Source organism: Pelobates fuscus, chromosome 7 (genome assembly GCF_036172605.1).
Source record: "Pelobates fuscus isolate aPelFus1 chromosome 7, aPelFus1.pri, whole genome shotgun sequence".
Classification (NCBI taxonomy): domain Eukaryota; kingdom Metazoa; phylum Chordata; class Amphibia; order Anura; family Pelobatidae; genus Pelobates; species Pelobates fuscus.
The window spans coordinates 168,217,835-168,231,352 of record NC_086323.1 but is presented as its reverse complement, the minus strand read 5'-3'; the positions used below and the strand labels follow the sequence as shown (position 1 = coordinate 168,231,352).

At 39.7% G+C, this 13,518-nt stretch overlaps 1 protein-coding gene across 1 annotated transcript in view; it reads left to right on the top strand.

Moving 5' to 3' along the window:
• FGD3 (FYVE, RhoGEF and PH domain containing 3) overlaps positions 1-13,518 on the top strand; it is a 264,838-nt gene that overhangs the window by 229,539 nt on the left and 21,781 nt on the right. The window contains exons 8-15 of the mRNA XM_063426908.1: positions 916-1,054; positions 1,520-1,578; positions 4,633-4,779; positions 5,626-5,718; positions 6,153-6,232; positions 7,301-7,331; positions 10,462-10,563; positions 12,898-12,954. Coding sequence (XP_063282978.1) covers positions 916-1,054; positions 1,520-1,578; positions 4,633-4,779; positions 5,626-5,718; positions 6,153-6,232; positions 7,301-7,331; positions 10,462-10,563; positions 12,898-12,954 — 708 coding nt within the window. The remainder of the gene's footprint in view (positions 1-915; positions 1,055-1,519; positions 1,579-4,632; positions 4,780-5,625; positions 5,719-6,152; positions 6,233-7,300; positions 7,332-10,461; positions 10,564-12,897; positions 12,955-13,518) is intronic.

Genomic DNA, 13,518 nt, shown 5'->3' with positions numbered 1-13,518 from the left:
AGAACAACTACATCTTATTGTATTTGTTCTGGTGAATAGAATCATTCCCTTCAGGCTTCATGCAGTAATCACGGTCTTTTCAGAGAAAATCCAGCGTTTACATTACAGCCTAGGAACACCTCCAATGGCCCCTCCTCATATGGCAGCACAGACATTCAGTGTCTGCACCCTCTGCATGGAGACACTGAATTTTCCTCATAAAGATTAATTGATTCAATGCAGCTCTATAAGGAGATGCTGATTGGCCAGGACTGTGTTTGGCTTGTGCTGGCTCTGTTCCCGTGACAGTCTCAGCCAATCCAATAATTTCCAATGTGAAAGCATTGTGATTGGATCAGATCACAACTTCTGAAGATGTCAGCCAAACAGGCAGATCAGGGGCAGAGCCAACAGCAGTGGTCTGCAATAAAGGTACGATGTTACTATATTTAGGGGGGGACAGGGTGGCCAAATGGTGTTTTTAACACTATAGGGTCAGGTATAGATGTATGTGTTCCTGACCCTACAGTTTTCCTGTAATGTTTTGCCCTTGCCGCATATTGACTTTCCCATCTTGCAGTTGTTTAGTGTTCAAAGTGCGCTGCATAATACGGTGTTGGGAGGTAAGAAAGCAGACTTGGAGGTAATGCAGAGGTGGTAATGCAGAGGTGGTTCTATATTTGCCTTAGGCAGCATTGGATGTCTAAAGATGCACCTGAACTACATTTTTTGAGGAATTTTATCTTGGAAAATGTCATTCAATTTTAGCTACCCTCCCATGTCCTGTTAACGAATAATGCTTTAGTAACCACAGGAGCATTTACATCTGGTCATGTTCCATATACAGTATTAGAATTTGATGGGTCTGTAGAATATCCAAATGTCTTCTTTACGGTATGATGTATTTATTTTTGTAATGTTCTTTGTGCCTGGTAGAAGGACGATGTTTGTGGTAATCTGACATTACAACATCACATGCTTGAACCAGTACAAAGGATTCCTCGATACGAGCTGCTTCTCAAAGACTATCTGAAGAAACTGCCGGAGGACTCCCCAGATAGGAAGGATTCAGAAAGTAAGTTTTTAATAAATGGAGATTAGCTTGTGACATTTCTCTTAAATGTGCTCAGTAGAGGACTGTGCTAGTTACACGTATGAACGATTCCACAGACAGGGATCCATAAATATTGGCAGTGCAGTTGCTGTGGGCCATGCCAATAATTATACATGTGAGCCACTAGACATATCTCCCAGCATGCTGTGCAACACTCACCTTTGGCTGGGTAATAATTATGGAAGTAGTACACGATATCTCAGCCAGTTTGGAGATACGTACAGGTTGTTTTTTCGTTTTGGTTTGTAAATATTCTAAAGTTAATGCATGTACCATTTTAGTTCTATTTAGGGCAAACTACAGATTGTGAGATGGTTTTGTTTAGTTTGAAACAACAATGAATTCAGCATAACTTTGCCAATGCGTCCTCTGAATTACACGCTGACTGAATGTTTAATATGTGTAATTGGATCATGCTTGTTACAGAGTCCCTGGAGCTTATATCCACTGCAGCAAATCATTCAAACGCAGCCATTCGAAAGATGGTAGGAAGCCACTTCTTTCTTACTCAATGTACTGAATATTTTACAAATGTCTTTGAACTGTGATGTGTTAAACCATTACTTCCATGTAGTTTCATAACAGAAAAGTGTGCGCACATGTATATTTGTGTGTTGGTTTGTGTGATCCCCTTTCAGTTTGTACTGCATCTGTATATTCTGATTTTAGAATCTATGTCAACGATACAACCAGTGTAGGATACACTGAGCAATTCAGGCACAGAGAGACTGAAGCAGGACACGTACGTGACTGCCAATTAAAAAGGTTTATATATAAAATAAAATGAAAAAAGCAAAAATCATACAGACATGTTTTACCTTTAAGACCAGACCAGTGTCAGACTTTATAATCATGGAACAGATGACCCACTCAATTAATTACTGTAGGGGGCTATAGGACTTCCAAAGCTAAATACGTGGAACATTCCACTTTGTCATGGTGTGGACAGGAACCAGATTTTTAAGACTTCAAATTTACTATGTGTTCCTTAACGGGACACTCCACTGTCCAAATAAAAAAAAAACAAAAAACACTGCTTAGTAGATATGCTCCCAATGAAAGCATGCATGGATTGTATTATGGAGGTTTACCTAAAATTAGCTTTAAAAGGTTAGAGCTCTTGCCTGAAGCCTTTGCAAGCCCTCATATTCTATAAACAGAATGGTGTGCAACTAATTTTAAATTTAAAACTTTATAGTGGAAAAACACTTGCTGTATTTTAACAACATGTGTCATGCATGACAACATTTTCAATAAACCGTACGATATATATATATATATATATATATATCAGTGACAATAAAACGTGTAGATTAAGATATTAATAATGACCAATAGTGGATAAGGGGAAATTAAAACACTTCCAACTATTTTTGGAAATAAACTTATCTTTTGCAAGCCAGTTTTGTGAATGGGGAGTCACTGATTGGCTGACAGCTTCATCTGACCGCTCTCAACCAATCAGCGGCTCAGCGGGACTTTACGCTTCAAGAATCTTAAAATTCAGTAGCCGCAGTTGGGGGAGTTGTGATCGCTGCTAGACGCAACTTCGGGGTTAAACAGTTCGAAAACGGTTTAAGCTTCCTGGCACCATAACAACTTAATCTAGTTAAAGTTGTTATGGTGCCTCATGGGGACTAAACTGTCCCATTTAAGATACTGCTCAATATCACACAGTCCCTTCATCAAGAGATACGATTTGGCAACTGTTAAATAAATACAGCTGGTGGGTAGATTTCTCCTTTAAGAATTGGGTTACAGAATGTAGTGAGATGGGATTTTGTGTACTCATCCTATGTTCTCTACAAAATATTATCTTGGTATTTACTTTGCACATTTGCACTTTTAGATTGTTCTGTATTTTCTGTATTCTTTATATCAGTAAATTGTATTTTGGGGAAACTTTAAAGGACCACTATGGGCACCCAGACCACTTCAGCTTAATGAAGTGGTCTGGGTGCCAGGTCCATCTAGGATTAACCCTGCCTGCTGTAAACTATGTTTACATATGGGTTAATCCAGCCTCTAGTGGCTGTCTCATTGACAGCCACTAGATGCGCATCCGCTCTTCTCACTGTGATTTTCAGTGAGAAGACGCCAGCGTCCATAGGAAAGAATTGAGAAATTGAGAATGCTTTCCTATGGACTGACTCAATTCGGGAGGAGAGTCCCCAGTGCCGAGGGAGCCCACCGCCGGAGAAAGGTAAGTGTTTAACCCCTTCCTCCAACTTCAGCCCGGCGGGAGAGGGGCCATGAGGGTGGGGGCACCCTCAGGGCACTATGGTGCCAGGAAAACTAGTTTGTTTTCCTAGCACTATTGTGGTCCTTTAATTCTTTAAACCTGACCACGTGCCGTCTAAGTTATTAAATTATTGTGCTAGGTCACCTCTGTTTGTGAGGTAGAACATCCCTTCCTATACATGGCCTTGTTTGTTCCCCCCTTCTAGTTATTGTGCATATATAATTGCAGTTTCAGACACATTGATCCCTTAATACTAATTTTACTGGCAGCATGTGTTGCTGTCAGTAGTGAGATGCTTTGTGGCTTCATTGATGTTTCCAGTGTATTCTAAATGTCTGATGTATAAATACCTTTAGTAGGAGGAAGAGGTGAAAACCAGACTCAGCTGGAGCTCGGCCTTGGTAATTGAGCTAAATAAATGATTGAGAGAAGTGTTTGCAGTTGCAACACAGAGTCAGTCAAGGCATTTCTGCTTCTCAGTAACATATTAAATTCATCGCTAAAATTAATTTCTGGAAATGAAAATGAACATTAACTCTAAAAAATATTTTTTTTTTATTTCAGAAGTCCTCTAAATTTAGTGTCACAAAAAATTCCTCCACTCATCTGTCAGAAAAAGTGGTCATTTTAAATGTCATGTAATGTCACCTTAAAATGAAGTGTCAGTGTTTTAATATAAAATAATGTACAGAATGAAATCCAGTGGGCCATTTGTAATCCAGTGATGAGGTCATTGGCTTGTGGTATCCATATCTTTACAGTAACTTTGTGCATTAAATATTCACACTATTTATGTTAGACTTCTTAATATTGCTGCATAGGCCTCTAAGCAACATAGATAAAATAATTCTTAAAGGTTTACTCAAACTGCAAACAGTGTTTTAATAAAACAGTGGTTTTGATTAGAGTAAATCTAACTCCCATTTCCCCTGAATGGGAAGGGATGTAGGGGGGAACATGGGTGGGGGTAGGCATGCTGACATTGGACGACTGCCGCCAGCATGCTCTGCGTGATAACAGAAGTCCAATATGCACAGGACTGACATTAACCAGCGCTGCGGAATCTGTTGGCGCTTTATAAATAGCAATAATAAATAAATAAACCAGCCTGGATCTCCTGCTCCAGGGCCAATCATGGTTTATTGATGGAGCAGGTGGGGCTCTAAATAATGATACAAATAGTGCGCGGACATGCAACCCCCCCCTCCTTACATTAGGTTATCTGCCATATTACATTTAATGTTATTTTCACCACTTTTGTTAAGATTATGCATTTTTCTTTATTCTTTTAAAAAAGGAAAAGATGCACAAATTATTAGAAGTTTATGAACGGCTTGGAGGAGAAGAAGACATTGTTAATCCTGCCAATGAACTTATTAAAGAAGGAAATATACAGAAATTATCAGCAAAAAATGGAGCAACTCAGGATAGGTATTTATATTTGGTAAGGTCCATTTTATTTTACATCACATTTACTTAGACGGGAAAAAAAATGTCAGTTATGCAGTTATAATTTTAATAATTTTAAATATTATTTCAATGATTTTAATATTTATTTAATTATTTATTTTTTGTCTCCCCTCCCTGCTTGTTGCCTGGCCAGGGAGGGGGGGCTGTAACATTCCCTGGTGGTCCAGTGGATGGGCTGTGCAGTGGGGGGGCTGGCCGCGAGCTCTTACTTACCTTTGTAGCAGCTCCGGTCAGCTCCCTGTCAGCTCCGTGCAGCTCCCCAGTTCAGCTCACAGTGTAACTCTTGCGGTCTGCGTGCCGCGCGGAGCGTTGCCACGGTAACCCGTGGCAACGCTCTGACGGATGCGGGTGTTGCGAGACTTACACTGTGAGCTGAACTGGGGAGCTGCACGGAGCTGACAGGGAGCTGACCGGAGCTGCTACAAAGGTAAGTAAGAGCTCGCGGCCAGCCCCCAACAGGACCGCCGGACTTGTAATGAGCCCAGCGGTCCTGGTCTGTATTATGGCAATGTAAGTTGCCATAATACAGACCTTGACCTGAGTATAAGCCGAGTGGAGCTTTTTCAGCACAAAAAATGGCTTATACTCTAGTATATACGGTATATTTGATCCATACATTTATTGATGCTTTTGCTTGCACGTTGTATAGCTACAATATTAACAGTTAAAAGAAATATAGTATATAATGTTGATAGTTTAAAATGTATAGAAAAACTGTAAAATGCATCTGTTTATTATAGATTCCTCATCAACTCTGTACATATAAAATATGTTAAGATAATCTCAACATGACATAGAGCTACTTTTTGTTCTCCTGCAGTTTAACAGTATGTTGCTGTATTGTGTGCCTAAATTACGACTCATGGGACAAAAGTTCAGCGTTCGTGAAAAAATTGATATTGCAGGACTTCAGGTGCGTAGTCAACATTTGTATTCTGGGTAATTTTAATAGAAATTTCCCTGTTGCTCATCGGTCAGGGAATAAATCAGGCCGGCCTATCTCTGGAAGTTGGCTGGGGCATCCAGTGCGGGAATAACTCTCTAAATTGGGGGCAGGGGAGGAAATTTGACAGTTTGTTTGAAGCCTGGAAACGTTTTTATTTTTTACATTGTCATGTTCCCAAAACTTTGTCATCTGGTACTCTGTGCTGCCATCACGTTCAAGATTTAACGCAAAGCAGAATCTTGCCTGAAATGCCAGTTTTCAACAGAACTTTCTTATATATTTGTATTCTAATTCAGTGTGTGAAATCCATTCCAAAATAGGATTAAATAAAATAATAACAAGAAAGTAATATGCCAAAACTGTTTTTCGGGTCTGCTCATTTTTTTACATTTTTATTTCAGGTCCAGGAAATTATCAAGCAAAATACCTCTCACACATTTTTGATAGTAGGGAAAAAGCGATCATTGGAGCTACAAGCCAGGTATAGTCTGCTTTTACTCTATTAAAATCCAGTAGTTGCGTTCTGCAACAAAGCTCTTGCATCAAGACTTTGTCTCGCTGTAAGGGGAACGACATCCTTGGGGACAGGCCAAAGAGAGGACTTGGGCGGTACAGAGGGGGTCCACCATTAGTCGTTTGTTGCTATGCATGCTATTACAGGTGCCCAAAATGCACAGATTTAAAGGAATAATCTACGCACAGAATCACTACAGCTGGAAAGAGACTGACCCAGCAGTCTCAGCAATGTAAAAACTGCCTTTCTGGTCTCTGATAGACACTAGAGGGGCTTCCTGGTTGTGATCCACGAACACTGTAGCAGTGACTTGTGGAGTCTTTAACCCCTTAAGGACACATGACATGTGTGACATGTCATGACTACCTTTTATTCCAGAAGTTTGGTCCTTAACGGGTTAAGCTCTTTGTGAAGACTCTGAACTCTCCCCATAGAGATGCATGGAGTCAATGCATCTCTGAGAGGACCTGCTGATTGGCATGCACACTTGTGCCCCAATGCGTCTATCCAGAAGCATTGGGTTGGCTTGGATCATCCGACACAGGCTGTGCAGGGGGGATAAAGGTAAGTAAATATATTATTACTTCTGGGGAAAGGAGGTGCTGAAACTACATAGGCAGCCTAACACTAAATCGTTAGCAATACATGTTTGTATTCCGAACATGTGAATTGTTCCTTTACAATAACATTACAACATTAGCCAGCCTGGAAATATCAATGTCCGATGATACTGCCGCTGGGAAAGCAATGTGCAATATCTCTGTATGTGCAGTGTTTCAAATTGCTGCACATAAAGGTTGAAAGCAACATAACCACTTCAAAACACTGAAGTGGTCATGGTGCTTCACGTAACCCTTAAATTGCAAAGCGGATGTGCAGCACATTGCATAGATCCAGTACAGATTTCAAATGGGTCAAGTATACACTCATTTTAGAAAAATGCCAATGAAATGCTATCCGTTCAATAGGGTTTTTGTTGAATAATTATTATATGGTAAAAAAAAATTTTTTACATTATGTGTTTTTCTTTTTTAGGACAGAGGAAGAAAAGAAAGAGTGGATCCAGGTTAATATTTATTTACAATAAATGACATTCTACTTATTGTTAATATTTTTTATTATATAATATGATTTAATTACACACAATCCGAGGTCCAATCCCACAGCAGGCACACACACAATGTAAGAGTAGAGTGCTTGTATTGATCATACGGCTACTGAAAGAATCGCTAGTGGTTCATGTTAAAAAGACAGCAACAAAAATAAATGTATATTTGTTAATGTTACCCTAAGGTTTGCTAATTTTTCATCTTCAGTATGGAAATTAAATCCAAATTAGTTATTCTGCATTACCAACCCATAGATACCAAGATGATCAATAAGGGTTAACAAACTAACATGAAAGGATTTATTTATTTTACAAATGTGCCACTTTATTTGGGTGCTACACATTGTTTAAACTGGTTTCGCTATCTCTGTCTGATAACATATTTCCCTGCTGACTGGGCTGGGTGACGGTATCTCGCTATTACTGCATGAATATGATACATAGGACCTTGTTAAAGTTTCTATGTTTTTCATATATAAAGAAGTCACTATTACAGTATATTACCTACTGCTTGCTTTACAAGAAAAAATGGAGGCACCTGCAAATAATTAATTGTAGGTACCTTAAAAAGTACATGCTTTGGGGGCGGGGCCTGGCAACTGACTGAGCAGGATGCAGGGAGAGGGAGCTACTCAATCTAAACAAAGAGACATTTTGCCTCATAATTCTGCCTAAAACGGGCATACCTCAAGCTGGAGACACGTAGGCAACCTCTTGAAGCGAAAATCCGATGGCAAACCATACTCATGGAGACAAGGGCCCCTTGAGGCCTGCAAACTGTTAGCGGGCGGGAGATGCGGCCGATCTTCTGTCCATTACTCGAACAGCAGACAGCGTGGGTCTCGCTTTCCCCCCCTCTGGGCCGGTGGGGGTTATCCCGGTCTCCGCTGGGCCACACGGCAGGAGCCCCGCGGCAGGCTGTGAGCTACCCTCACGATGCACGGGCACAAAGCAAAGGCACGCAAGATGGCGGACGAGCATACAACACAAGACACAGTGCAGCGCAGAGGCGATATGCCCGACCCGCTCGAAAACTTTGAGGCGCGTCTGGAGGCAGCCTTTAACACCTTCTGGACTAACCTGAGAGAACGCATGAAGCAGGCGCCCCAGACAACAAAACCACAGGTGAGAAAGCGGAAACCCGACAAGGCAAAACCTGAAAAACTCCCCAAAGGCAACCTGACCGCACGACCAGCACGCCATACCACTAAACGCCTTCCTGGGACTGGGGACATCAGGGGTAACCCCCACAAGCGCCGAATACACACGCAGAAGGGTCCACACCAACAAAAAGCACCCTTACACGGCAGAGACCCCTGCAATCTAAACCTAGACCCAAGTAGAGGCAGGGTTAGAGGCAACACATTGCAGGCTTCGGAGCAGACCCGGGGCATGGGAAGTGTCTCACCACAACATAATAGCACTACCCGCTACACAGAGTCGCTGAGGCACGGAGGAACCCCTGAGGCATCCGAGCAAGCCGTAAACCTGAACGCAGCCTGGAGAGCCCAAGGGACCTACACGCCACCCCAGCGCAGATCTGAACCCGAGCCGTACTAAAGGTCGCGGATGCGAAACAGCGCCCGAGTACGGGGAGGAGGTACCGGTACCATCATATGGACACTTACCTTACGTTTTTCCTGTGAAGGCCATCATCTACACACAGCCAACAGCGAAGGGACCGTACTTGCCTGGTGCCGAAAAGACTAACAACATTTGAAATTGCCAATGTTATACTCATCCCTCAGCAACTATGCAGCAGGCGGGAAAAAATAAAACTTTATTTGGACCTTTACCTACATCAGTATCTTAGAAAAATGAGCTAGTGAAGTTTGTTTATCTTGTTGAGAATAGGAGGGATAGATAGTGAAGAGATGAGACAGATTATAAGTGACTAACTACCTGCTCCAGGACATTACCTACTGAACACTTATGCAGCCTGACAGCGGGTCCAACCGCCCTAACTCACTACACACTTCACCTATCACTTGGTTTTTACTCATACTAGCATTAGGACAAGAGCAGTCTGAGTAATATCTCAATATAGCACTCTACGATTAAGTTCAGCCTGTGTGAATGTGTTTACTCATTATAAAACTGTGGAATCCTGTCGTTGCTTTACTTAGAGAATCAGAGCACATAGTTTAGACACAGTTAGAGTGTCGCATAAATGGCCTGTAAACCCCCTACAACTGGCTAACGCATTACGGATGACTAGTAGTTTAACCTGCATTGTTACCTTAATATATAAAAAGGATGGCGACTCGTATAAGCCTGGTTAACTCTTAACATGTATAAACTGGACTGCATCAACTGTGCAGAACTGTGCATTATCACACTGTTTAACTTGATGTGCCAAGCCTGTTGCAGGATTTATTAATCGGATTATCAAACCAGAATCACTTACTCACCCAACGGGGCTACGCACGCCAGCCTAGTACATTTTTATATATATATATATACACGCGACTCACAAGCAAGTATCATATTGAAGCTTACACAGAAATAGCCAATACTGACCACACAACCTGTAGGCTCAATGTGTTAGAACACGCATAGCCATCTTGAACCCCAGCTACTTAAACACATAAGGGTATGCTTGTCCTAAATGTATTCTAATTAAACTTTTAGCTCAAACCTGTACACCTTCCACAGCAATAACCGTTGTAGCTTTAATCTGTTATTAATGTACCTAGTTGTTATTCAGCAGTTCTTGAGAAATAATCTGTTCCAGTATACATAAATATAAAACTGTGCATGGGTCATCACGTACCTACATGTTACAATCGACTGAAACGCATTGAAGGAATGCCGTTGGGGTACCTTCATATGTGACTGTTATACGAACATGCACTGCAAAAATAACGAATTACAAAAAAAAAAAAGTACATGCCTTTTTTTGTTCTAGGTTCATTCTCTTAAAAAAAAAAATCGTGACTCTGTAATGTTATTCCATAATCATCATCATTTTTGTGACAAAGAACTTACACAAAATAATATGTTCAGAATTTCTATTATTATTGGTAAAAGGTTTACAACAAGTCTAGAATCTACTGTTTTGTAAAATATTTTTCTGAAATGTTTCCAGGTTATCCAGGCAACAATAGAAAAACACAAACAGAACAGCGAGACGTTTAGAGCATTTAACAGTTCGTTTTCCAGGGAAGACGAACATTGTCCTGATTCACCTGTAAGTATCACAAATTAGAAAATACCCTTTTAAATGCAGAGATACAGTGTGCTTATCAAAGCAAAATCAGAACAAATGCAAACAGGAAAAACCTATGTAGGATTTGCAAGTACACATCTTTTTGAGTTGTTTTTATGTCCTTTTATTTGCACGTCTGTGCTTTTTAAATATGTGCCCATGAGTGAGATTTATCAAAGTGTCGCTGGCAGTTTTACGTCTAATTTTAGCTAATTGTATGTGCAATTTATTAAATCTGCCAGGTTTTTGTCATTTGTTGCCTAATTTACATTTTTAACTATCATTATTGCATACACATTTTTTCAGCAACGCAACAGGTTTAAAAAATCATTCCATCATAAAGTGCTCTGTTTTTCTTATCATTTTTTTCTGCCATTTTATTTTTGGCAGTCCTCTGAAATGGAAGTCTCTGTGAAAACTGACACTTTTCAGATCACTTTGAGAACACTAGTGTAAAACCGATCATAATATTGGGATTAATCAGTCAGTTTTCAGAACACTTTGACTCTGTGCGTCTCTATAAATTGTAAAAAAGAATAATCTGCATGGTCTACAAGGATTCAAGGTGAATTAAAATTTGAGGTCAAACTAGTCGAACTGGAAAAATTCTGGAAGTAAAGTATGCATTTGATTTGACTGTTCTTAAACTTGAAATTCTCTTTGAATTCACTTTGAATTCTCACTTTAGTAACCCTGCAAGGCCTAATAATCCCTATTGCTTTGTCGGTTGAATCTGAAAACACTGACATGTTTATTTACTAAAGTCGGAATTCAAAGCAAATTTCCTATTTTGGGGTTAATCCAGGCACCATGACCAGCTCAGTGATTTAAAATGGTTACGGTGCCTGGAGACTGTATGTATGTGCAGAGTTTTGCTATGAAGCGCTGCACATTCATAGTTTAACACCTTTGCTGAGGGAGGCGTAACTCCAACCCTAGCAGTGTCTTTGGGGTGTCATTAGCCAGCCTGAAACAAGAGTCAATTCAAGTCAGCTCTTTGATTGGCTGAGAGCAGTCACCTGCTGCTCTGCATGTCGTAAGAGGGCAGACCATTACCATTACCAGGAAATGGCACCAGGGTACTCCTACAGTAACTGTGGTAATTATGATGGTTGGAGTAACCCTTAAATGTCAAAGTAGCCAAGATGGAGATATCTGTCAGCTATAATCCCACATGTATCTGTTCAACTGCCTGCTATACATGTATCAAGCTAAAATGTTCTCTAGGTGTAAGTATATTTCCCATTTTATTCCAGATGTGTGCCATTCGTATGTAATTCAATCCTGAGAATTAAATTCCAGAGGCTTGTTTGCTCTATTCATTTCTCTGCAGTAAACATGTACCCAAAAGTATTTTAATTAGTCCAACAATCTGCATATTGATACTTCTCAGCTACCTCTGTTTTTTAGAGAGTGTCGTGAGAGCCTTCTGAAAGTGAATCTTATGATTTTGGACAAATGTGAGCATTTCAATGTCTCAGAAATGGGAATGAATATCCAATATAGGAATATGGTCTATATACCAAAATCACTTAAAGTGACAATCAAAGCACCAAAACAAATTCATTTTAATTGCATTACTGACTGAATAGGTTATAGCATGTAACTCGAACACGTACAAGTCCACAAAAAAAGACATCAAGAGTATTCAAAACAATGTTCATAAACTGTCTGGTGATTCCTGATCAAAGGTTAATCCTGCTATTTCCATATTATTTTTGCATGAATTAGAGAGATCCCCAAACAAATATTTAGGATTATTGTACCGCTTACATTTGCAAAATCCTTATGTGTACTTATCCTTATGTTATGTGAAAATTTCGTGTTACTGTTAATACAAAAGGGTCATGTGCCAGCAAGCATTGGCATGTTACAGTGACAAAATAAACATTAAAATACAAAACACTATTATATGCCCCATTTATCTCTTGGTTTTGGCACAAATCGAATTCATTAGCCTGCTGGGATACCAGCTTAGTTTCAATAATCTTTCATGTGTTAAGGAAAATTTATTCTCAAGTTTCAACAAAACTTTAACAAGGGGTTTTGCTACAGTGTGAATGTAGGTGTATTTACCTGCCGTGACGGGTATGCTGGTAAAGAATGGCACAGATTTGGTAAAGATCACCATCAAACCAAACGCCACCAGATGCACTGACTACAAGTGTGCTCAGATTGTGTTTGTTTTTTATTGTTGCTATTGATAATTGTATCTTGTCTAGTCCTGCAGTGTGTGCATCATAAACTTGTAATATGTATATATTGTATTTTTTATTAGTTATTATATATCTAAAGTTGAAAATTCGTACTCACCAGGTGGCAGGTTCATATGAGTCCATACAAGGATCAGATGGTTGCAGCTCACCAGGAGGGGTAAGTCCTTTTTGTAATATTTGTTCAGAAAGAACAAAACGTTTGTCCATCAGCAAACAGATTTGTGTAAAACTAATTTAAATACAGAAGAAGAATAATTGTTTCACAAACTACATCCTTTGCTTAAAGTGATAGTAAAGCACTAGAATACCTGTTCAGTTTGTTTTGTCTCCAGTAAAGGTGAGAATTATATTTTAAAAAGTTTTTTTTATTTTTTTATTTTATTTCAAAGAATTCCTCTTGTTCCTGATGTTCTAACTATATTATGTTTTATTATTATAATTATTTATATAGCGCCATGATATTTCACAGCTCTTTACAATTATGGAAAGCACTGACAAAAACAATGCTCAAAAGAGCTTACAATCTATGGTAGGCGGTAAGTGTAAGAACACTTACTGGTAAGTTTCTAGCCTGTGTGTCCTAGTTCTCAGGCAGTGATGGTACCACTGCTCTAACCAGCCGATTGTGTTGTTAAAGGGACACTATAGTCACCAATTTGTCACAGTACCTGCTTTCATATCCTAAGGTTCCAATGGCGAACTCTGACAATTTAATAGACCT